Genomic DNA, 23932 nt, shown 5'->3' on the forward strand with positions numbered 1-23932 from the left:
TTATGATCAAGTTCTTTTTATACTCTTCCTATATTCACTTGCAGACAGAATGTATGAAATCTCTCGAATATACAATCTATTTATGTAAGAAAACCCAATGTATAATATAAGTATACTTGTAAATCCATAAATAATTTAAATCAGTAAAGTATATGAGAAGAAAAGAATAATAACATAAATGATAGTAGGAGTACTAAATAATTTACTAAAATCATTTAACTACAAAAATAGTATAATACTGATAATAACTGTTCACTATTCTTGAGAATTGGTTATAGAAACACATTGCTAATTCTGAGCTCACATTTATAAAGCTCAGGGAAAGCATATTGCTGTCATTTAAATTACATTTAATGTAATATCATGTTTTTTTTTTTTCCTCGGAAGTTACAGTCATTACCCAGCAAAGAAAAAAGTAATCACAACCTTCTGGAATTTTGGCATGTCATAAGAATATAAAGAAATTATGTATAAAAATACAGCATGTGATTTTTTTTTTTCATTTTGTCATTTTAGTAGACAGATGTAGTTTATTTTGTCATTTCTGAAAGAAGATACGTGGGAGAAAATGTAAAAAAATATGTATAAAACAACAACAAAAATATATACCAGAATTATATGGTTTAAATCAAAATATAGATATTCACTTTCATAAATGTACCAAATATACTTGAAGCCTTATAAAAATATAGTCCAGCTCCTGACCAGATTTTGGATTTGTAAAAAGGGAGATTTTTTTTACTAAAAGTTTACTCCAGTTGGTTTAGGGAAAAAATAAAACAAGCTGTCTGAGTTAGAAACTATCTTTTAAGTTCTCTGGTACAGTTTACATGAGAAGTGATGGCTTACACAAACTCTTTGACAGTCACTAACTGTTTAAAAATCCATTGTATGAATTCCTCTAAATAACTTTAAAAATGACAATCTTGAGATCATAATGTTAAACCATTTTTCTTTGTACACAGTACATAAAAACACTTTCAGTGATTCTGTATAAGTGCATAAATCTATTTTCATAAAAATTAAACATTTCATTTAAGCTTCATTACACTGACGGTCAACAGAGTATGCATGAAGCCTGGAGACTTTGATTTCAGAAAAAAATGTTTGCTTTCTAAGAATCATAATGTAATCTTAATCATAGATAGGAACACAGTTTGAATGAGGATTTAAGATGCACTCAAGTGTCAGAGATGAAGAAAAAAATCATAATGATGAAATGTAAAAAAAAAAATCATAATAAATAATAATAATAAATAAGAAAGAAAAAAATACATGTAATATACATATGTTTATAAAAATGCTGACACAAAATGAGGTCATATCTTCTGAAACCAAAGTCGCTATAATAGCCAGGTTGAGGTTTTGACTCCACCGACCCACAGCAAACCAACACCAAAGTTCACCAGGGTGGTGGGTAGGAGTCAATAATTGCGGTGGTGTACTGTATGTGATCGTGTATCCTACAGGTCATGTGGGTGAAGACAGAGCTAGGGATTAAAGCTTAGACAATGCGTAGGACTCTAAGGGCGAGACCAGGTGAGATAAATAAAAGAACATTTCTGTACACAGCTATTTACACATATTAGGCTGACAGGCACACGGGATTACCCTATAAATAAATGCAATAATTCGTCTAGACAGTAAACCACCCATAAACCTGTGCAGCCAGAAATATCACACTGCATTCACAACAACACTCAGAGAAATTTCTTGGGACTCATTCGCAGTTGCACAAAATGCACCCTCCCTCCCCTATCTTCTGAATATGTCAACTTAATTAAGAGCCTCTCAATAATGATGTGACAATCATTCAGAATGATTCAGACTTCTTCACACTCTCATTTTGGTCTTTTGAGAGTTTTTATTTACATGCGACTGGGGACCTACGGAGATACATGCTTTACTTCATGTTATTGTTGAGGTTCTAAAACTCAAAACAATAAACATGGACTAAAATTGCAAGTTCCTAATTAAGACAATATTATGCACATTGTCATTTTGATGTCATGATTGATTTTGAACAACACTACTGTGGACATCTTTGCATAGCCACAATAATTATCCTACTAAACTTGTCAACCTAACTACTCACTGGGGTAACCGTCATGGAGCCCATTGGGGTTAAACATGAAAAGGACTTTTTTGCTACTTTGGAATACATCCTCTCCTCTGACAGACCCTGGCATATGGATATATTCTGTGTTACAAGTATAAAACACAGTTTGAGGAACCTGTGCTTTACAAATGGTCATTAAAATGATTTGCACCATCACACTGGTCATTTCTACATATCAGAATATGCATCAGTGAATATGCATCAGTATGGTCTGACTACAAAATAATCATATAATCCGAGCTGTATCTTTTTCTACACATCCTTGTGCTAATTCTTGCAGCATGACTCCCTGTCCAGATGTGCGTCAAACTGTGCTTACACACCACATCAAACATGTATCATTGGTCTCACTGTTTACTTGATTACCCATTATATTTCTCTCTTGAATGAAGACTGTGAAATACATTCCACTGAGACGACTGCAAATGCACTAAAGTTTCTCTCAAATCCAGTTTGAGTATCACAGTTCTTCTGTTTGCTCACTTCTAAAAAATCATGACTGTTTCATGTTCTGACTGTAGTCTAACGTGATCACAAACACTTTTAATCATATAGTCAAGCACCTGAATTCTATCCGTATTGACACTATAGTCTCTTCATTATATACTACTCAAACAGTGCCAATATATCGTCTGTGTCGGGGGCAGCAGATAGTCCAGCACCGGCAGGCGTGTTCCCTGCTCCCTGACCTTGTGAGGATGCGCCAGAGGAGGGCGGAGTGTTGTAGTCTGGTTGTTCTAAGTACGATAATAATTCCAGTGGGTCCATAGGGTCTACTCCACTGTTGAAGACCTGTGAAAGAGAGATATGGAGTTAATATGAAGTTTGCTTAATGGTGGCTCTTCATACTGATCACTATCATAAAAAAGTATTGCATCTGTGCAACTTCTGATTTTTCAAAGTGAAATATGGATTAATCTTGACAAAGTTATGAGTAAAAAGGAAAAGAAAAAACAAAAAATAATATAAAGGACAAAAACAAGGTTGTACTGTTGGAAATGCAACTGTAGTCATAAAATATCTAAAGCAATAATAAAAACTACTCTTACTGTACCTCAGAATTAAGAACCACACCAAACACCAAATCTATAAATACAGACAATAAAAATCATGGCAACAGAAAACAGAATACTTACACTGACATCAATTCCATCCTGGCCTGACCCATCACCATCTAAGGGGTCAAAACTAAGTGTGGGAAGGTCGGTCATCTCATTACAAGTGTTATGTGTCTCTGTGGTAGTACTGTTGCTGGTGCTGTTGGTGTTGGTATTGTTGGTACTGCTGCTGTTACATGTGTTGCTGCAAGTACCTGAAGAATAAAGGAATTTTGTTAAAAACTGTGACAACATCAAAAGCTCTGGAGTACATAATGAATGTTAAAATGCATAAGCCTTTGAATAGGTGTTAATAGTTAAAACCCAAAATGATACAATAATTAATTTTCAGCTGCACTATATGCATTTATATCTTAATTAAACAATCAAGCTGTATTCCATTCAAAACAAACACATGCTAGTCATACCCTGAATAACACACATTATTCTTTACATCTAAAATAACATTGTACTTTATACTTAAACTATTTTTTCAAAGGCTACCTCCTTGTAAAGACTACCCTGTTAGGAAGACTTTCCCATATGGGTGCAAGTGAAAATGATGGATCTTTGTTAGTTATTTATTCTTTATTTATTTTTCCTTGTTTATTTATTTATTTACTAATTGTCTTTTCAAAAATTCTTCCTTGTTTTAAAATAATACTTAGAGGCAGCCTTCAATCAAAAGGATATGCTTTCCATTTCATATTTTAACATTTACTGAAATCATTATTTAACACTTCAATAAAGTACAAAAGCAGTATACAGGGAAAAAAGAAACATTAACAACACATATATACATATCTATATATAAACACATTTTATTTCTCAATAAAAAACTGATGTACTTACTTGCAGAGGGGACACTAGGAGGACCGCCAGCTCCTCCTGGAGTATGTGGCGTGTGAGGAGTGTGTGGTGTGTGCGGCGTATGAGGCATTCCTTGCCCACTGCTTACATTTGGCTGTGAAGAGATCAGTTGATTAAATGGCTGTAAATATCTATAACTGAAAAATGTAGTCCTTTATTTAGTTTCCAGATTTTAAGCTGAATTTTTCTTCAACAAGATTTAATGATGGTTACCTGTGTTGTTGATGATGCTGGAGTGGTAGGTGTTGTGGTTGTGGCAGTGGTGGTAGAACATAGTGGTTGTGAAGAGGATGAGGAAGATGTGGTGGTGGTGGTTGATGCTGCTGTTGGAGCAGCCATTGTGGAAGTGGAGGTAGTGGTGGAGGAGGTTGGTGGAGGTGGTCCCATCTGAGGAACCATTTGGTCCTTGACTGACTTTTCCATGGCTCCGAGGGGATCCATTTTGTTGACAGACTCACTCAGCTGCGAGAGTGGGCCACCGCCACTCGTGAAATCAGGTGAGCTGAGGTCAAACTGAGACGTAGATCTAGACATGCCAGGTCCACTGCTACCACTGCTTCCCATGCCCATCATGTTCATCATAGAACCATTGTTAATGCCTGGAAGGGAATGAAATGTCTTAGATATATGCTCATCCTGGGCTAAAGTGTCACCAATACCAATAATTTTGTCACTTCAGGGATATTATTGCAATAATGACAATAAACAATGATAAATTCAAAATACAAAGACTGGTGATGACTATAAACACTTACTGTTCATGTCAGGAGGTACATATGGACTCATGGACTGCCCCATGTCAATGTTACTCATGGTAGGCAGAGTCATACTTCCTGGAGACATGGCTTTGTTCCACCGCTTCATACATGTGTCTGAATCCTCATCTTTAACTCCTGGAGTACCAGGCATGCCTGAACCATGCATGGCTCTCCATGATGCTGATGAATCCATAGTAACCTCATCAACAGGAGAATTGGCATTTTGCTGGGTAGTAATAATACCCCATATATACTGGTCAACTTCCAGTCCCTCCAAATATGCAGTTTTGCTGGAAAATAACAAAAATATTAATGTTAAATGTTTGCACTTTACCACAACTTTTAACACCTATAACACAGGATAATAAATCTATTCTAGAAATAGTAGCAATACTTACTTGCAGACTGGGCATCGCCATGCTCCTCTTTCACAGTTCATCTGAAGGTACGACTCAAGATCAAAACATTGTATATGTTTGCAGTCATGGCCTCTTGCTGGTAGTGTTATCCTCTTGAATGTAATGGGACACTTTAGGGAGATTTTGATCGCAGTTTGTTCTACTCCATCACCTTCAGAATTATTTAATGTACCACTTGTGGCTGCCACAGAGTTAAAGTTTCTCTTGATTTTCGTAACACAGTGTTCAGCAGGTAACATCCTCTTCCGTAAGAGGCCTTGTAGGACTGACCTGACACTTGGTCTGTGCACCAACTGTAGCACAAATAGATGGGACTGGAAAGAAATAAGTAATATTAGCTGAAAGGAGGACTAATTTACATAAATATCCCAAGACAATATATACATTTAATCATCAAGAGGAAAAACATATATTTAAAAATGATAGTCTATCTGCAATCTATTCTTTGGAATAACAATAATTTTCACAAAAGCAAATAAAACTTTTGCTGCATTTGTCCTTTTAAACTTACACAACAGCATGCAGTCACAGTAATCTGAATGGTGTTTCTTCCAGGCTGGCAAACTCCCTTGATGTATAGAGGTTTGTGTGAATTTTTCTGCTCTCCTCGATCAATGTTCAAAGGAGTTGCATTGACGGAAACCTGGACACTGGCTGGCCAGTTTGTGTTCATTTGCCGATCCTCGTGGTGGAAACACTTAAGCTGGAGTTCCAGGTCTGATCTGTGAATATATTATTTGATATCAGTAATGCATATTCTTATGAATTAAAATAAAAAATAAGAAAATATATATTTGACAAGACAAGGAAAACTAAATATTTTCAAGAACATTCAGGAGACACTTTGTTTTATATACCTGAACATTAAGGTTTGATAAACGGTGGGTTTGAGGTGGAAGACATGATTGGAAACGGCTAAATTGTGCTCCAATCTGAATGGCTGTAAGACTATCCCGTCACGAACAGGGAAGGTCAGCCGTAGTTCATCATCTTCTGTTGGAAAGAATGAGTCTATTAGGCTTAACTGAGTCTGTTACTAAAGGAAAATGTAGTTATAACTTGTGGCAAAATTTGAAGGCATGAATTACAAATTGGTATATTCCATTTTACAATAAGCCAATTTCCAGAAGCACTGATGACTAAATATATCACTTCATGCAGTATAGCAGTAATTGCATGCTAAAAACCTATACTGTAAAATCAATTACAAAACTTGAAAATAGCTGTAGAATTATTTGTTCTTTATGCAAATTAAATTTCACAGTATAGGATAAATATTCTGCCATTTTATACCTTATATCTTTAATTAATCCTAGGAAAAGAATCAAAATCTTATTTACCGTCAGACTTACTCTGGCCCATTAATGGTTTCATTTCAGATAAGTCAGGTTTGACGTCCTGTTGGTTGGCATAAGGTGGGCTCATGTAAGGGGTAAGAGGTGGTGTGGGGTTGCCCGGTATTGGGGAGTGTTGGTAGTTTCCGCCAACATTGCCAACATTTCCAGGAGCAGCGGCCATGTTCCTGTAATTTGAGGAAATTTTATTAGTAATTTAAGATTTTGTCTTTATCACCATCATTGTGTTTTGCTCTAAAAGTTGTTTGGTTATGCATATATTAATGTAATTAAACAATGTAATTTCAGTTATAATTGCTGTATTTTATTAGTACCAACCATTAAAAGGAAGCAGATATTAAAATATATAAAAAAACATATAAAAGACTTATATTACCTTGACATGTTGTTCATGTTGGAATTCATGTTGTTCATAGCTGAACTCATATTGTTCATCCCAGAACTCATGTTGCTGCCAGCACTGTTGCTCATTTGACTGGTCATGGTCATTGAACTAGTTATTGCACTGCTCATACCAGTGCTCATGCCACTGTTCATATTGCTCATTCCTGCACTGTTCATGTTGTTCATCCCTGCACTGTTCATACTATTCATACTGTTCATTCCTGAGTTCATGGCAGAGTTCATAGCACTAGTCCCACCAGGCGCCATGCCTGTTGAACTCATCCCTGCCATCTGTGGCCCCATACTGTTCATGCCATTGCCCATGTTGCTGGTCATGTTGTTCATCCCATTCATGTTCATGCTATTCATGTTCATGCCATTCATGGGACCCATTGGCCCCATCTCGTTGTACTGGTTGTTGAAGTTGTTGTACTGCTGTTGGTTATAAAACTGGCCCTGATTAAAAGGAGGCCCACCTGGCCCACATGGGACACCAGGTCGCATGTTCGGCCGCATGCCCTGGCCCGGGGGGAACTGGGAAGGCAAGGGTTGTTGTACCGGGTATCCATTTCCTCCTCGGATACCTGCCATGTTCATAGTCTGTGGGGAGGAGGGGAGCAGTTAGTTACCTGAGAAAGAATGAAAGATCCAGAGGAAGAAATAATACATATGGAGAGAGAGGTGTATGGGAGAGAGGGCAGTGGGGGAGAGAGGGGGGGTGAGGGAGAGAGAGAAGGGGTGAGGGAGAGAGAGAAGGGGTGAGGGAGAGAGAGAGAGAGAGAGAGAGAGAGAGAGAGAGAGAGAGAGAGAGAGAGAGAGAGAGAGAGAGAGAGAGAGAGAGAGAGAGAGAGAGAGAGAGAGAGAGAGAGAGAGAGAGAGAGAGAGAGAGAGAGAGAGAGAGAGAGAGAGAGAGAGAAAGAAACAGAAAGAGAGAGAGGTTGCAAATTATATATATGAAAGAATAAATGGTACATTCTGTTTTGGTAATACAATAATAGGTGTGAATGCACATAAAGCAAAGTAAGGGATATGTCAAAATGCCACATAATACACAATGAAAAGCCAATGCAGTCTCTTCTCTTGTTACTGTAAATGTCCTTGAAACGTAATGATTGTATCTCCAGCTTTGTTAATTGCAAAATTCCAGACACCCATAACTTGTGTCTGTATGAAAGAACAATAGAGCAATTAACCTTAATATAAATCTGACAAAACCTTGGGTGAAAAAGTAATGATCTGATTGTCTTGCTCTCAACCTGTTTTCCTTGGATGTGTCACCCACTACTTTTTTGTGCATATGTGAAATGCACCGGTAAGACGGGAAAAATATGTCTGCAGAATTAATTGGTAAATATATAAGAATCTGAATCTGAGAGAGAGAGAGTGAGAGAGAGAGAGAGAGAGAGAGAGAGAGAGAGAGAGAGAGAGAGAGAGAGAGAGAGAGAGAGAGAGAGAGAGAGAGAGAGAGAGAGAGAGAGAGAGAGAGAGAGAGAGAGAGAGAGAGAGAGAGAGAGAGAGAGAGAGAGAGAGAGAGAGAGAGAGAGAGAGAGAGAGAGAGAGAGAGAGAGAGAGAGAGAGAGAGAGAGAGAGAGAGAGAGAGAGAGAGAGAGAGAGAGAGAGAGAGAGAGAGAGAGAGAGAGAGAGAGAGAGAGAGAGAGAGAGAGAGAGAGAGAGAGAGAGAGAGAGAGAGAGAGAGAGAGAGAGAGAGAGAGAGAGAGAGAGAGACAGAGAGAGAGAGAGAGAGAGAGAGAGAGAGAGAGGACTGGCACAGAGTGACGGCAGTATGTATGATATGATAGTACTGCATTTTACACACATTTTCCACATTATATCCCTTTAATGTTTTATCATTATTTATGAACAGATTTCTTGGAACAGTAACGTGGCCCAGCAGTTTAAACACATTAGTATTACAAATGGGTCATTTGTGGTGGGTAATTCATTGGAAATTAGAAAAAAGGAAGATCCGAAACAAGGCCATGATATCAAAGAAGATTAAGTACAATAGTAAAGGCATAGGAAGCAAGGGAAGATACAAACAAAAGTACTCATGTTGCCAAAATCACAAGTCAGAACCAGCCAACAGAAACAGCTTACCTGTGGATTCATTTGTGCCATTTGTCCCATGGAGGGTTGGCTGAACTGGCCCTGAGCTGCCCTTTTCTGTGCCATGTACATTGCAGGGTTGGGGTACGGTCCTGTCCTGCCCCCTCCTGGGCCACTGCCCGGGCCCATACCACGCTGATACATCATCCCCATGTTTGGCTGTTGGGAGAGAAGTGGGTATGGTTAGAAATTATATTCTTTGGTAATCTATAAATCTACATCTCTATCTGTATCTATCTATTTATATATATTCACACACACTCACTCACTCACTCACACAGACACACAGACACACAGACACACAGACACACACAGACACACACACACACACAGGCAGGTATACGTGATCTTGGAGACGGATGTCGAAGCAAAACCTTGAAGTCAGTCTTCTGATTTGACTCGAGCAACGTGCATTCCCTCATGCCCTCTCCCTCCCCTTTTAAGGCAAGGGCCCCAATAAACACATCATTGTTCATATTTCTTGCTATCAACTTGAAAATTTACAAAGTCATGACTGATAAAGTCCTTTTCTAAGATAAAAGTTGAGATGAAAATGTAAAGGAACATACAAGATTTTAAACATTTACTCTGTGTGTGTGTGTGTGTGTGTGTGTGTGTGTGTGTGTGTGTGTGTGTGTGTGTGTGTGTGTGTGTGTGTGTGTGTGTGTGTGTGTGTGTGTGTGTGTGTGTGTGTGTGTGTTTGTCTTGCTAATGAATGTATGCATATGATACATTTCAGCACAAATTGCTGACTTACTATTTAGTTAAAGTGTTTCTTTTTATCTTTGTCTAAAGAATAGAATAAAAGAAAAAAAAATATATATAGATAAAAAAAATACAATCTTACCTGCATGCTCATGCATTTGTTCATGCCAGGTCCCATGTTCTGCATATTCTGCATGTTGTTCATGGGCACATTGTTCATCATTCCTCCACCCATATTGTTGATCATGTTGTTCATCATATTGTTCATGCCATTCATGGGGTTGTTCATGTTCATATTGGGCGTGCTGGGTCTCTGCATCGCAAAACCAGGACCTGGACCTGAGAACCCAGCATTCATTCCTCCCATCTGGAAGAAGACAGAAGATGGCGTTAAAATACAGCAATATAACATTGAAAAAAAAAAAAAAATTGTCACTTATACATTCTTCAATAGTATTGCACAAATATACACATGGACATATGTAAATAAGTGTGAAATACACGTGCAAATACATCCACATAAATAAGAACATTCACACCTAAACATCCACATAAACATACGCACAAATACAAACAGACACACAGACATCCGCATACACATACACACAAATACAGACACACACAGACATCCGCTTACATGTACACACAAATACAGACAATCACATATGCATACACAGACACATTCCGCCACAGGTGCACGCGTATTCACATTGAGATTATCGACTAACCTCGTATCAGCAAATAGAGTAAGAACAATGTAAAGGTAGGAGCTCTGGAATCTATACCTCCGTCCTTTCTTACGTTATATATTCGGTGCGTTGTGCGATACATGGCGAATACGGAATATTAAGGACCCGTGAATCAATATTTGTGGCGCACACAGGCTGTTACTTAGTTTCCCCCCCCCCCTTTCTAGCTTCTATCGACAGGAGGGGGTATTGTGACAACTCTACGGGTTCCGCACGCCATGTTTAATTTACTCGTCGCCGCGAATGGGTAAGATATCTGAAACATTTATTATGTGGGAGGCGGTGGGAGGTGGGTGGGTGGGTGGGGGGGGGGTCGTTGAATTTTTAAAGCATGTCGCCTGCTAAGGTTACTTATTATTTAAAGGAGTATTGTGAGAAAAATGTAATTCGACGGAACTATCAGCACACGCACGAAAAAATTCTTTCCAGTTGTGTTTGCGACCTCGAACAGATACATTTTTTCATTAATCCAGAAGAAAGGGTACAGAGGAGGGAGGAGAAAGCGGGAGAGAGAGAGAGAGAGAGAGAGAGAGAGAGAGAGAGAGAGAGAGACAGAGAGAAAGAGAGAGAGAGAGAGAGAGAGAGTGAGAGAGACAAAGAGAAAGAGAGAGAGAGAAAGAGGGCAGAGAGAGAGAGAGAGACAGAGACAGAGACAGAGAAGAGAGAGAGAGAGAGAGAGAGAGAGAGAGAGAGAGAGAGAGAGAGAGAGAGAGAGAGAGAGAGAGAGAGAGAGAGAGAGAGAGAGAGAGAGAGAGAGAGAGAGAGAGAGAGAGAGAGACAGAGAGAGAGAGAGTCATCGGCGAGAGAATAAATAGGCTTACCCTCTTCTTTTCACCCTAGTTAAATCTGACTGTCTGTGATGAGAGCGGCCCAGAGTATCTTACGGAAGAAATTGGTTCAATAAGCGCGTCCTCTTATTTCATCCTCGCAGGGAAGACAGAAGGGCAGTTGCCGAGGAACAACGCGAGCCATTTTCCCCTTTAACACCTCGAGCAATAAGGCCAATAATCGAATGCTCTCAATACCAAGGTGTCTTCAAACTTTGCTCTTTCCAGAAACTAACATGCAACATTTGGGGAGGGGGAAGGGGGAAGGGGGGGAGAGGGGAGCAAAATTGGGAGCGTTCCCCCCCCCCCTCCCCCAGTCAAGGCATTTCCGCTCTTAATCGGTCCAGCCCTAAGAGCTAGTCTATCTGCGTAGGCGGCCCAGGCTTAGGTTCCGTGTTCCAGATTATACCTTATTCATGAGCGGTACGTCTAACCTCCCAGGATTAGGGGTTGCTGCCAGGAGTGTTAGCTAATAAATTAAACACTTGAAGCTGTTCGGGAAACGCAGCCAAGACCTAATCAGCCCTGAATGTGAACGGGACAGAAAGAGAGCAAGGGAAGGTGTTAAATGTCTCGACTTGAAAAAAAGAAAGAAAAAAAATGCAGGTGTGTGAGGGAGGGAGGGAGTGAGTGTGTGTGTTTGCGTGCGTGTGTATGTATGCGCGCCAGTATGAGTGCACGTATGTTCTCGCACGTGTACGTGTATAGGTACAAAATTAGATATCATCTTAATATGTTCTCGTACGTGTACGTTTGTAGGTACAAAATTAGATATCATCTTAAAAAAAATGAATCTAAAACAGGGAATGTCTCTCGCATAAACAGAGAATAATTCAAACTCATCACTAAGTCTTCCGCCGAATATGCTGGTCATTCTAAGGACCGGGATCTTACTGCATTTGGCTGGTCTGCCACGACCGCGACGCCGCAAGGATATGGTTACTTTATTGGGTCGGGAATGGGGGGGGAGGGAGGGGAGGAGTGGATGAGGGGGGAGGGATAGAGAGGAGGAGAGGAGGGAGGAGGAGGAGGGATGGGGAGGAAGGAGGATGGGGGGAGTGAGGAGGATGGGGAGTGGGAGGGAGGAAGGGGGAGGAGGAGGAGGAGAGGAAGAGGGGGAGGAGGAGGAGTAGGAGGATGGAGGAGGAGGATGGAGGAGGAGGAGGAGGGGGAGGGAGGTGGTGGAGGAGGGGAGGAGGACGGAGAGATGGGGAGGAGGAGGATGGAGAGGGGGAGGAGGAGGAGGAAGAGGGGGAGGATGGGAAGGGGGAGGAGGAGAATGGGGAGAGGAAGGAGGAGGAGAAGGAGAAGAAGAAAATACAAAGCGTAAAACAAATATATAAAAACATGCGAGAAACCGACACAAAACAGAGAGAAACAAAAACACACCGAACCGAACAAAATAAAAAAAGGCTCTAATTCTCCCAACATCCTCCGGTTCATACCCCCCCCCCCCGCGCACCGAATACCGAATATTCAGTCGACGGCGTATCCGGACCTGCAGTCAATCAAATAAGCATTCAGTCCAGAGCGACTCGGATACTCAGCAGGTCTCGTCAGGTGCTTTGCTGCTGCGTCTCGGGGCTCTCTGCGGCCGAGAATCAAAGGCAGGTTTTAAAGAGAGAGGGAGATCTGAGGGAGGGGGAGAGGGAGGGAGGGAGAGAGAGGGAGGGAGGGAGGGTAGAGAGGGTAGAGAGGGAAAGGGGAGGGGAAGGGAGAGAGGGAGAGGGAGGAGGGAGGGAGGGAAAAGGGAGGGAGAGGGAGAGGGAAAGGGAGGGAGGGAGGGGGAGAGAGAGGGAGGGAGGAGGGGAGGAGGGAGAGGGAGGGAGGGAGGGAGAGGGGAGAGAGAGAGAGAGAGAGAGAGAGAGAGAGAGAGAGAGAGAGAGAGAGAGAGAGAGAGAGGGAGGGAGGGAGGGAGAGCAAGAAAGAGAGAGAGAGAGTGATGCGAGATATATGAGAGCGAGATAAGAAGAAGAAGAAAGAGAGCAAGAGAGAGAGGGAGAGAATAATGCCGTGTATGCAAGAATAAGAAACATATATTTTCCATCTGAAAGAAATAAGGAAAGGAAATCCTCCACTCTGCTGAGTTGAAATTCTTGCCGTCCTCTCCATCCCTTGCTAAAGTTTGGCAAGACCGGCACAAAACTTGCCCCAGCGAACGGCGGGGATTACTTACATTTTGACGTTTTGCTCTCTCTCTATTCAACCCATTTTGTCCTTCATTTATATATATATTTTTTCCCCACTGTCAAGAGTGGCGTTTAAGTATGGTTCCCCTTTTTTCTCGTCTGCGCAAATGGGTTAAGTGGTAAAAGCATCGACTGCCTTATTACTGGCGTCAGCTGGGACTGCCTTTTCTTTTTAATGTCGTATCCGTGCCTTTATGAAAAGGAACTTGACCATTACAGAAAGAGCCACACGGGAATATTAAAAAAACATCGCTAAACACACAAACGAGATGCACACATAAAGTCACACATAAACAGAACCCCTGCGTGTCGTTCGAAGCAGCGCTCAGGATCCCGAAGACGAGAAAGAATGACCCCGACGGCCATGCGAATCGACGCACCGACAGGGCCGCCGCTGCCCCCCCCCCGTGTCCCCGTGCAAGGTCTCTCGTATCGCTTCGTATCTGTCCGCCGGCGAGCCACTTCAAACCAACATCGTCGAGATCTTGAGTATTATAGAACCAACTGTTAAGAGATGTAATTAATTATGCTCAAATTAGGAGAGCACTAATTAAACGTAGACACAGACGGACCCGCGATTAAGTGTCAGGGTGCCGGAGGCTAGATAATGGCCGTCCTTTAACCTTTCCCGACAATAATCCAATATGGCTGGATATTACCTCCCTGTCTGCTCTTCGTCCCGCTCGGATAACAGCAATGCTGATATCAGTAATGGTGATAATGGTGATAATGGTGACCTCGTCGGTGACAGCGACGGGATCGATAATGATGGTGGTGGGGCTATTAATACACGAACAGCATCCCCCTGCGTCGATGCCGGCATTCTTATCCGTATTAAACCGTCGGTGACTTTTGCACGCTTTGTTTGAGAGCTGCGAGAGTCACTCGGAGCGAACATCGGTTAAGACGAGAGCGATTTCGGTTTGCGAAATGATGCCATCGCCGCGGACGCTAAGGAGGGCCGCTTAGCCCGACAGATACGGGGTCGGCGTGTTTATGTAGATTATACTACCGGAAATCAATATACTCCGCGAGATAATCCCGAAGCCAATCTGCCGAACGAACAATAAAGAAAAGGAAAAAAACAAACGCGAGTCCGAATAACAAGAAGAAACAAAGCTTATTAAAAAAGAAGAAGAAGGAAATAAGAGAAAAACATTGCCAGAAGACTTAGGAGTGCGGGCGAGAGTACAGCGGAGCAGGAAGCAGTTAATCTCTCTCACTGTATTGTCCTCCCTTCCGTGCAACTTAAAGCCTTGCTGAAGGACCTCCTGCGTGAGGCAAGACACAGCTATATGACCCGCCATTCATAACGTTCGCATTTGCTTTTTCTTCCCTTCTCTCTCTCTCTCTCGGAGTACAGCAGGGGTGAGAATTGCGAAGGATCTGCGAGTGTCGTGACGTCATAAGCATCAGCAACTCTGCGAGGCGGTTATGCATCGACAGGAGCAAATACCTCGTTGACTCATTCCCTCGCAGGCAATATGGCGTCCGACATCAAAAGAAACGTATCTCCAGAAGGAAGCAATTAAAAAACGGCATCTTGACAAGCCCTCTGGATCGGCTCCAAGCGGTGGCGGGTCCGAGCTCCGTCTGTCATATTCATCCCCTTTCGTCCTTCGGGTGAGGACAGCCACGGGTGTCGGGGATACAGCGGAATTCCCTCCACTCACTCGTGCCGACGTGCTTAAAAAGACGCGCTGTTAAATATTCAGCTTTCGGCGTACTTCCTTCGAATATGCAAATAATACCGAGAGCGTGAACTCAAGGTTTTTTTTTGGGTCACTCTACAATGCCTATTTTAACAACGTGAGTCTATACAATGAAGCGTTTTATTTATTTATTTACTGTTTTAACAACGTGAGTCTATACAATGAGGCGTTTTATTTATTTATTTTAGAAACGGCACGAAGAGGAGGTGTAAAGGTGTGTTTCCGAGTGTACCCTTGAGCGGAAAACGCGTCGAAACATGAATACCAACCGTAAATACCATAACCCTTTGATCAAGACACAAACAAACGAATCAAACCACCTTCTACCTCCCGATATTGTATATCGATAATGAACAACACTGCGGATATTCACGGTCTGTGAAATGCACTTCGAAAAAAAAAATAATTTTGGTAATCTTAGACGAATATAAAACGTTCATTGTGCATTCACTCAAAAGAGGCTGAAAGACGCTGAATACAAATTAATTCTCCATTGTGAGGGAGGGAGCGAATTTTTTGGGTGAAATAGACCAATAGCATATCTCTGCGGACTCTCCATGCCGGGGTTCCACTTCAGCACCTTTTATATTCACTCATTTCGTACTACTTTTCGACTTTTTGCTGTATATGCGTGAAGTCAAAATCCTCATTCGAGTCCGCGCACTTCCTTTTCGTTGACGGGAAATGAGAGAGAATCGCGGAAAGAGAAAGGGAAAGAGAAAGAGAGAGAGAAAGAAAGAAACAAATATTCTCTGGCCAAATATCACCAACACTGAGAGTTGGATCCATCAGTAACCCTCCCTCCCTCCCTCCCTCCCCCCCCTCCATCTCTCTCTCTCGCTCCCAGATTCCCCTTTCCCTAACCCCTCCCCCTACCCCCCGTCAGCCCTCTCCCCTACCCACTCTCCGTCCTCTTCTCCGCCTCCTGCTTCCCTCCTATCCCCTCTACCCCCTCACTTCCCCTTCCCCCCCTCACCACCCCTCCCATTCCCACTGCCGCAGAAACAAAGAGGGGAAACCCATTCTGTTTTCCTCTTGCACTGCCCTTTTTTTCTTTCTTTTATTCTTTTATCATCTCTCTCTCTCTCTCTCTCTCTCTCTCTCTCTCTCTCTCTGTCTCTCCTACTCTCGCTTTCTCTTTCTCTGTCTGTTAGTCTCTCTCTGTCTCCCATGTTTGGTGTAGGTTATTTTGGAACATTAATATCTGAAGGTCGCTATTCTTTCTGTTTAATCAAGGTTTTGATATCCGCACACACACACACACACACACACACACACACACGCAAGTAAAGACTTTATTAATAGGAATTAATGGCGGTCTATGGGAAGAAAAAAAAATATATCAACACCATTTAAAGGGGAAAATGGGAATACACTTTGAGCCATCTGTTCACCCCTCCCCCCACCCCCCCATATCCCTCCCCCTTCGAAAAGAAAGGGAAAAAAAGAGGAGTGAGCGAAAGAAAGAAAAGTGGGAATGGAAGAAGAAAGAAAAAAAAGGACAAAGTGGGGGGGGGATGAATGTAAAGAAAGAAAGAAAGGGGATGAAAGAAAAGAGAAGAAAAGAGAAGAAAAGAGACTTCACCAGGCGTTGTCGGCTGGGAAACGTTTAGCCTCTCTCGTCTTCCGAATGCAAACGTTCCAAGATTGAAACGTTCTATGACAAACGTTTCGACTCTACGTAAACGACGCTTTTCGGTGTCCTCCGCCGCGGCAATCACATCGTGCCCTATCTAACGCATCGATTCACCTTCCCTTATTACTGATGTCTGACAGACTTCCCCTAACCCTCTCTCTTTCTCTCCCTAGCCCCCCTCCCTCTTTCTCTCCCTAGCCCCTCCCTCTTTCTCTCCCTAGCCCCTCCCTCTTTCTCTCCCTAGCCCCTCCCCCTTTCTCTTCCTAGCCCCTCCCTCTTTCTCTCCCTAGTCTCTCCCCCTTTCTCTCCCTAGCCCTTCCCTCTTTCTCTCCCTGGCCCCTCCCCCTTTCTCTCCCTAGCCGTTCCCTCTTTCTTTCCCTAGCCCCTCCCTCTTTCTCTCCCTAGTCCCTCCCTCTTTCTCTCCCTAGCCCCTCCCTCTCCCTCCCACCTGCCCCTCCCCTGCCCAGCCCATCCCTGTATCCCCCTGTAGCCCCTCCCTCTTTCCCCAGTTAGGTCCTCCTTCCCCACCTCGCCCGTGTTCCTCTACCCCCTCCCTCTCCCCTATCCTCGTTCTTCCCCTCTCCCCTACCCTCGTTCTCCTTCGCTCTAGCCCCTCCCCCTCCCCTACCCACGTCCTCCTTCCCTCTACCCCCTCCCCCTCCCCTACCCTCGTTCTCCAACCCTAACCCTTTCCCCCCTCCCCTACCCCCTACCCCCCTCAGCCAGCGCCTCATGATGCAGACGCATCGGCTGGCCCTCATGCCACTTCATGGTTCGTCATTTCGCCCTCATGATGGTCCTGATTCACTCGGCTCCTAATGAGTCGCCTCCCCTCCCTCGCCCCTCACCCCCACCCCCCCTCTTATACGTTATTACTCACGCTTCAATCGCTGTGTTATCCCGTTTTCGATGCGCTGTGTCTGAAGGGGGATTGTAGGGCTGACTATTATTTTTTTCCATCAACAAATCTTAAAAGCTACTTCTGCAGTGCGTGTGTACATTTTTTTATAGTATGATTCGCTGGCATATAATGGACGCCCTTTTAGTGAATGAATGGATTATACGAAATCTTAGCTGGATTGTATTTCCATATAGTTTTTCTCTAGATTCTTCCATTGTGCCTGTTTTCGTAAAAGTATCAGTAAAGAAGCAATAATAATATTAATAAAGAAAAAGGAATGATTCTGATGATAATGATAATAATATGAACAATACCTGTAAACAATAATACCGACAAAACGATAATAATAATATCAATAATAACACTGCTAACCCCATACCCATTACAAGTCACGCCCCAATACATAATAAATCCCCAATACAAATCAGGGCAGTCAGGATCATAATGGCGAGTCCTAATTCTCTAAGTTTTGAAGCCGGAGCCAATTAAAACAAGAGAAGCGCGGGTTGCGTCCCTCTCGCCCTCTCTCTCTCTCTCTCTCTCTCTTTCGCTCTCTCGCCGCTGTGTGGGAGGGGCGTCGGACTCAAAGAATTTCGTTCACGTTGTTGATTGATGTAGCTAAACGGTCTGTCTTCTTCTCGTTTCTTCTCTCTCTTTCTTTTCTCTTACGTCGTGGTGTTTGTGTTTTATTTCGTTGTTGTATTTCATGTGTGTGTGTGCTACGTTATCGTGGTGGGAAGGCGACCAGGATAAACTGTGCTGTAAATCTATTTGTACGAAATCAGTTTCGAATTAAAGGGGGAATCACGTACACCCACTCGTTACAATTACCGAATGTTGAAGCCCTTACTATGGAACGCACCCGGGCCGTAACGGCGCTCTCCTAAGTAAATGATACATATGACAGCGAAAATGTGATATCCGCCACCCGTGCACGGAACCGATTAAATCCACAGCTCGTCCGATTTCCATCCCTGCGCTGCCGGGCGTACGACATGCCGCACCACCCTCCTGTGGAGGCTCCGGCGCTGCCGGGCGTACCAGCTCTTTACTTTATCATTTTCGTTTTCTTTTGTAAATCCGCACTGACTCTCCTCTGCCTCTTTAACGAAGAGGAAAACGCAGCAAAATTGATTAACTTTCTAATCAATGATTTTTAACAAGTGATGCCATTGCTATCATATCTAAATGTTGCACAATAAAAACGTGTATGTAGGTAACAACAGCCTGAAATGCATGGTCAGACACTTGTACCTGCAGCCGTGGTAAGCCCAGCTGCATTAGCATGATCGTGTGCGGCAGGGTCGTCCTGGGTACGATGTGTACAGGCAAGAACTATCAGAATCCTAGCTTTGCGCCACGGACTCCATCTCTGGCTGTATCGAGGACTGTCTGTCAAATTCTGCAGTCGCGCGTCTGTAACTGCGCCATGTTAATGAGTCCAAGCGAGGATTTATATTTGTGGAAATGTCTACAGGTTGTCCTGCCGCGAGGATAGTTAGCATTGTAACGGGGATAGAGCCGAGAAAGCCAAGTGCATGTAATAATGGCGCGCTGGTGACGACCATTGTTTGTGGTGTGATGCACACGCGGTAACGAGAACATCTGTCTGCAGTTGACTGGAGGTATGGCCGGCGCCCGGGGGCAGGTTAGCAATCGTGATGGGACGCCCAATAGAATGCCGAGCTGTTGTTCATTCCATGGCGACATTCCCTGACACTGAGCAGCAGGAGGCGCTTCACCCTCAAGCCACGCCGCCAGACAGGGTAGCGACGTCCTAATGCTCATCTGTCATGATCCTGTGACTGTTTTTTTAATGAACGAAATGGGTTTCCACCCGGACGCGCAGATTTGAGTTTCGTACACATGACCTTGCTGAAGGTTCGATGTGTTCACACGTTTAGTTCCTCTGCGTGTATACATGTTCAACCTGCAAGGCTTTCGCGTGTGGTGACTATGCGAAATGTATGAACAATGTATACGTAAAAAAAATCGAGCGAAGCGTATCCAGATCAGCTATTTTACCCGTGCAAAAACAAACACAAACTCCGCCGCCGCACGATATATATCTGCGGTGGCCCCACCTTCGTGCCGGATCGCCTCAAGCAGAAAACAAACATATGAGAGGCATAAGGTACACCAGGAAACGCGACTTCAGGCTGCGACGAAGACCATCTCCGACGCATAACGCAGTGTTACCTTGCACTGTAACGCCGGCCAGTTGTTCACCCTACAAGCGTAACACCGAATCCCCGTAGAGCAGACAGCGCAGCGCGACATAGCGGGAACGAGCCGCCGCCGCCGCCGCCTGCGTGCGATGACCGAGTGGCAAGTGATGCGTGAATTACCTTCCCGCGCCGCTCCGTTATCGCTCTCCATATCGTCATTGCCTTATCAGCGCCGTGGTTGCAGGTTCGATCAATCAATATAAAAGTCGTGGGAAGTATTTATTCATCTTTGTAATTGACGACTCTCCGCGTTGTTCAGAAAAAAAAAATCAATCGTAAAAAACACTAACCTAACGGCCGTTACTATACACCAAGCAATAAGGGCGATTTGTCCCGTACCAATCACTACCAAATAACCTCCCACTTACTCCTCCCCCTCCCCCCCCTATTCCAGGCGCTCTCCACAGGCACCCCAAAGATAACATTCCTCAACATCTATGCCTAAACTACTGTTCATACGCTGTAGAAGCCCAAGTGACACCGACTTACCTGTCTGCACCTGACCACAACACTACCATGGCCACTTCTACTCCCACCTTATCAATCGCAGCCACACGCTCACACTCCCCACTGATAATATAGATAACCCAATGTACAGATAAAGCCACAGTGATAAAGGGCTTCTCCTCATACACTGTCAGTCCGGGGAACTTTCAAGAAGCCTCTTTTCCGCGGGTAGATACGGCGCCCTCCTGTGTCACAGAGAACGCCTTCGGGAAGAAGAGTAAACAAATGTCCGAATCCCTCCCACGGCGATCTCGTTATTTCATTTGTTAATCCATTTTCTTAAAAATGTATACAAACCAGACTTTCCTTCAAGATTATGTCTCGTTCCGGCGTCTCTCTCATTACGGCCAAGGCTCTGGCAAGTTTGAAGGAGGTGAAGGTTGGGTGGAAGAAGGAAGTGCTCGCGAAAATTCCCCAGATAAGTAGGATTCCAGAGTTTCTAACCCATGGCTGGATATATACTTGAGGGCCAAAGGAATGAACTAAATTGAAAAACGAAATACACCCAAATCCAAACACATAAACACACACATCCACACCAAAATGCGCATTCAAGATATTCATATACCCCCCCCCCTCTTCCCTGCCACACACACACACCTAAATAAACACACATTACTTCTGAATCCACTATTAGTGTTGATGCGCGGTTAGCACCAATCTCACCTTAATCCCGCATGACTAGGGTGGGTAACCTGCCGTTATCTCGACCTTACGACAATTCCAGACAGTACCCGTGCTAATAGGCCTATTGAGGAGAACCCGCCTCCTCTTTGTGTATGAGGTCACACAGACAAAGACGTTGGGAGGGCTCCTCGCGCCGCCCCTTCCTGGATTCCGGGGAATAATCAAAACAACCAAAATTTATTTGTCTCAGACGGCCGTAGGAATGCGGAGAGGGAGGGGTTGGAGGTTGGGAAGGAGGACACAAGAGAGGAGGGCGGTCAGTTAGAGAGAGCGGGAGAGAGGGAGGGAGGGAAGGAGAGAGGGAGAGAGGGAGGTGAAAGGGGGGGGGGAGTTGAGGGGGTGAGGGCAGGGCAGGACCTCCTGTAGAGTATGGCGGGGCAAAGTTCAGTAGGTTAAGTAGCGAGCGTTGTGTGAACGAACCTTCCCCACAGGTCGGGGGGCAGTTGGTTCCCTTCCACGGCGTTCCTCCGCACTCGGCGTCGCTGCATTCTTACTGCAACATGGCCGTGTCCAGCTGATCGCGCGGGACGCATTCCCCGACGCTGCGAATAGCACTGGGCCGAAACGGAGTCGCCGCTGATCTACCCGAAACCCGATTTGGGAGAACGATGAGAAATGTGGGTAAACACGGGGAAACAATTAGCCTCGGGCGGAGCGAACACCGGAGGAAGACTGGGTGGGAAAGGGGACAGGAGGAAGAGGGCGAGGAAGGGAGGGTATGGGGGAAGGGGGTGGGGGTTGAGGTGAATGGTGGGGGCAAAAAAAGGGAGGGAAACAATGTGTACAAAATGTGAACGAAGTTTAGGGAAGGACAAGTCTAAATGTCGTGTGTATTTACCTACCCCTCTATTTCAAAGAGAGAGAGAGAGAGAGAGAGAGAGAGAGAGAGAGAGAGAGAGAGAGAGAGAGAGAGAGAGAGAGAGAGAGAGAGAGAGAGAGAGAGAGAGAGAGACGAAGAAAGCGGGAGCCAGAGAAGGAGAAAGGCAGAAAGGAAGGTTAGAGTGTGGAGGTAGTAGTGTAGTAGTGTAGAGGGGCAGAGGGAGAAAGGGGGGGGGAGGGAGGGGAGGGCTAGGTGAGAGAGAGATAGACATCCCTGCCACAGGCCGAGCCAGCGTTGCCGACTAGGGTATATTGGCTACATTTCACCATAAATTCTAGAATCTATTTTGGTGTCTGCTTATATGAGATTGAACTAAATTATGTTCAACACATTTTCCAACTCTCTCGGAATGTTTATTTATGGAAAGGAGAGCGAGAATTCCATAATCGGAACATTTACGAACCTCCGAACACATTCCAGACATGATTGACAGTAACTATACGGTAGACTTTCTATCAGTTACTTAACACATTCTTCGGTTGACAGAAAGAGTTGCATCACACACAAGAGGCGGATCAGCTCTTAAGACCCTGCATACACACCGGATAATCGCATAAGGGAAGGGAGGAACGCGCATGCGGCAACACTGTAGGAGGAAGCGAAGTACAGAGAGAGAGAGAGCGATCAACTTTCGTCATATACCACGCCAGGGATGCCAACTTACGGTCTGTCAGGCGCTATCGCCAATCGCCGAGGCCAATTCATGACATTCTTTCGTTCTTGTGGCGATGGTTACACGTCGGGATGAAGCCATGTGCCCGAAGACAGGAGAGCAGACGGACTACGGGAACAACAATCAATATGACGAAATGTAGGCCTATTTCAGTGGCTCATCCTCCATCACTCTTTTTTTTTTTTTTTTACTCTCTCGTGGCCCTCAGGTTCACAGAATCCTTCTCTCGTTTTCCAGTTACTCGGGACTAAATATAGATTCACAAGAGAAGAGAAGTTAGTTGACTATTTCCACCAATAAAATGACTTTTGAGTATTGACGTTGCCTGAGCGTATCGTCACAGGATATGGGAAGTGATTAGATCTCCTCATTTCACTTCGGCGAGCTCCGCTTCTTCACATCCTCAGTTCACTTTATTTCCATCGTGTTAATTCATGTCGACAGTTTGGAAATTCGGACTTTATTATTACCAGTATTCGACATTTTTAGACACTTCTAGATACTCCGGTTACCAACAAAAGCCGAACATACCTCCCTGCACATACTAAAAAGGAACTATATGATAAATCTATCATTTTAAAGAGCCTTTTCCTCATGGAAGTACCTACCGTACAACCGCCCACAAAACCCCCCTTAATTCCACCATTTCCACGCGCCTCCATGCCCCCTCCCCCCCCCCAATCCGAACATCCATGCCCCCTCCCCCAATCCGAACATCCATTGCTTTCTCCTCAGCATTCCCAAACATTTACTAATTTGTCCGCCGAAGGAGCTGGCCGCTCTCCCTTGCGCCTTACCTTACAAGAGCGAGCTAGCACACACACACACACACACACGCACGCTCTCACACCTGCTTTACAATTCAAATTCTTTCCCACAAGATCCCTCTCTAGATATTAAACAGGTATGCCCCTCCCACCTCTCCTCCTCCTTCCCCCTCTCCCCCCCCCACACCCCCACCCAGTGAACCAGACACCCCAGCGCGCGCGAACCCTTACTTCCCCACCACCGATGAAATCCTAGCCTGTACATGTAGCGACATTCCTTTCGGTGGATCTCGCGGACAGGATAGGAGGAGGAGGAGGAGGAGGAGGAGGTGGTGGAGGAGGTGGTGGAGGTAGTGGAGGAGA

At 44.2% G+C, this 23932-nt stretch overlaps 1 protein-coding gene across 2 annotated transcripts; it reads right to left on the bottom strand.

Annotated features, from left to right (window-relative positions):
- Positions 1–787: 787 nt before the first annotated feature.
- On the bottom strand, positions 788–10178 carry tna (tonalli). Of its 2 annotated transcripts, none has more exons than XM_070132296.1 (12): positions 9956–10178; positions 9100–9267; positions 6995–7602; positions 6604–6785; positions 6121–6256; positions 5775–5985; positions 5243–5577; positions 4842–5134; positions 4300–4685; positions 4069–4180; positions 3256–3431; positions 788–2911 (listed from the first exon to the last, which is right to left on the bottom strand). In XM_070132296.1, the coding sequence occupies exons 1-12, from the start codon at positions 10169–10171 to the stop codon at positions 2726–2728; spliced, it is 3009 nt and encodes a 1002-aa protein (XP_069988397.1). In that variant the 5' UTR covers positions 10172–10178; the 3' UTR covers positions 788–2725. The 2 variants fall into 2 exon arrangements, with proteins under 2 accessions (XP_069988397.1, XP_069988398.1); XM_070132297.1 differs by having other exon boundaries at positions 6616–6785; positions 9956–10177.
- Between the last annotated feature and the right edge of the window lie 13754 nt (positions 10179–23932).

This window comes from Penaeus vannamei, chromosome 17 (assembly GCF_042767895.1).
Source record: "Penaeus vannamei isolate JL-2024 chromosome 17, ASM4276789v1, whole genome shotgun sequence".
Taxonomy (NCBI): Eukaryota; Metazoa; Arthropoda; class Malacostraca; order Decapoda; family Penaeidae; genus Penaeus; species Penaeus vannamei.

Bases quoted from the DNA above. Each gene is read 5' to 3' on its own strand.
- tna (XM_070132296.1), bottom strand. From the start codon at position 10,171: ATGAATGCTGGGTTCTCAGGTCCAGGTCCTGGTTTTGCGATGCAGAGA. The intron at 5,578-5,774 runs GTAAGTTTAAAA...ATTTCTTTCCAG, and splicing joins CTGTGACTGCATGCTGTTGT to TCCCATCTATTTGTGCTACA. The intron at 4,686-4,841 runs GTAAGTGTTTAT...ATTCCCTTCCAG, and splicing joins TGTACCTCCTGACATGAACA to GCATTAACAATGGTTCTATG.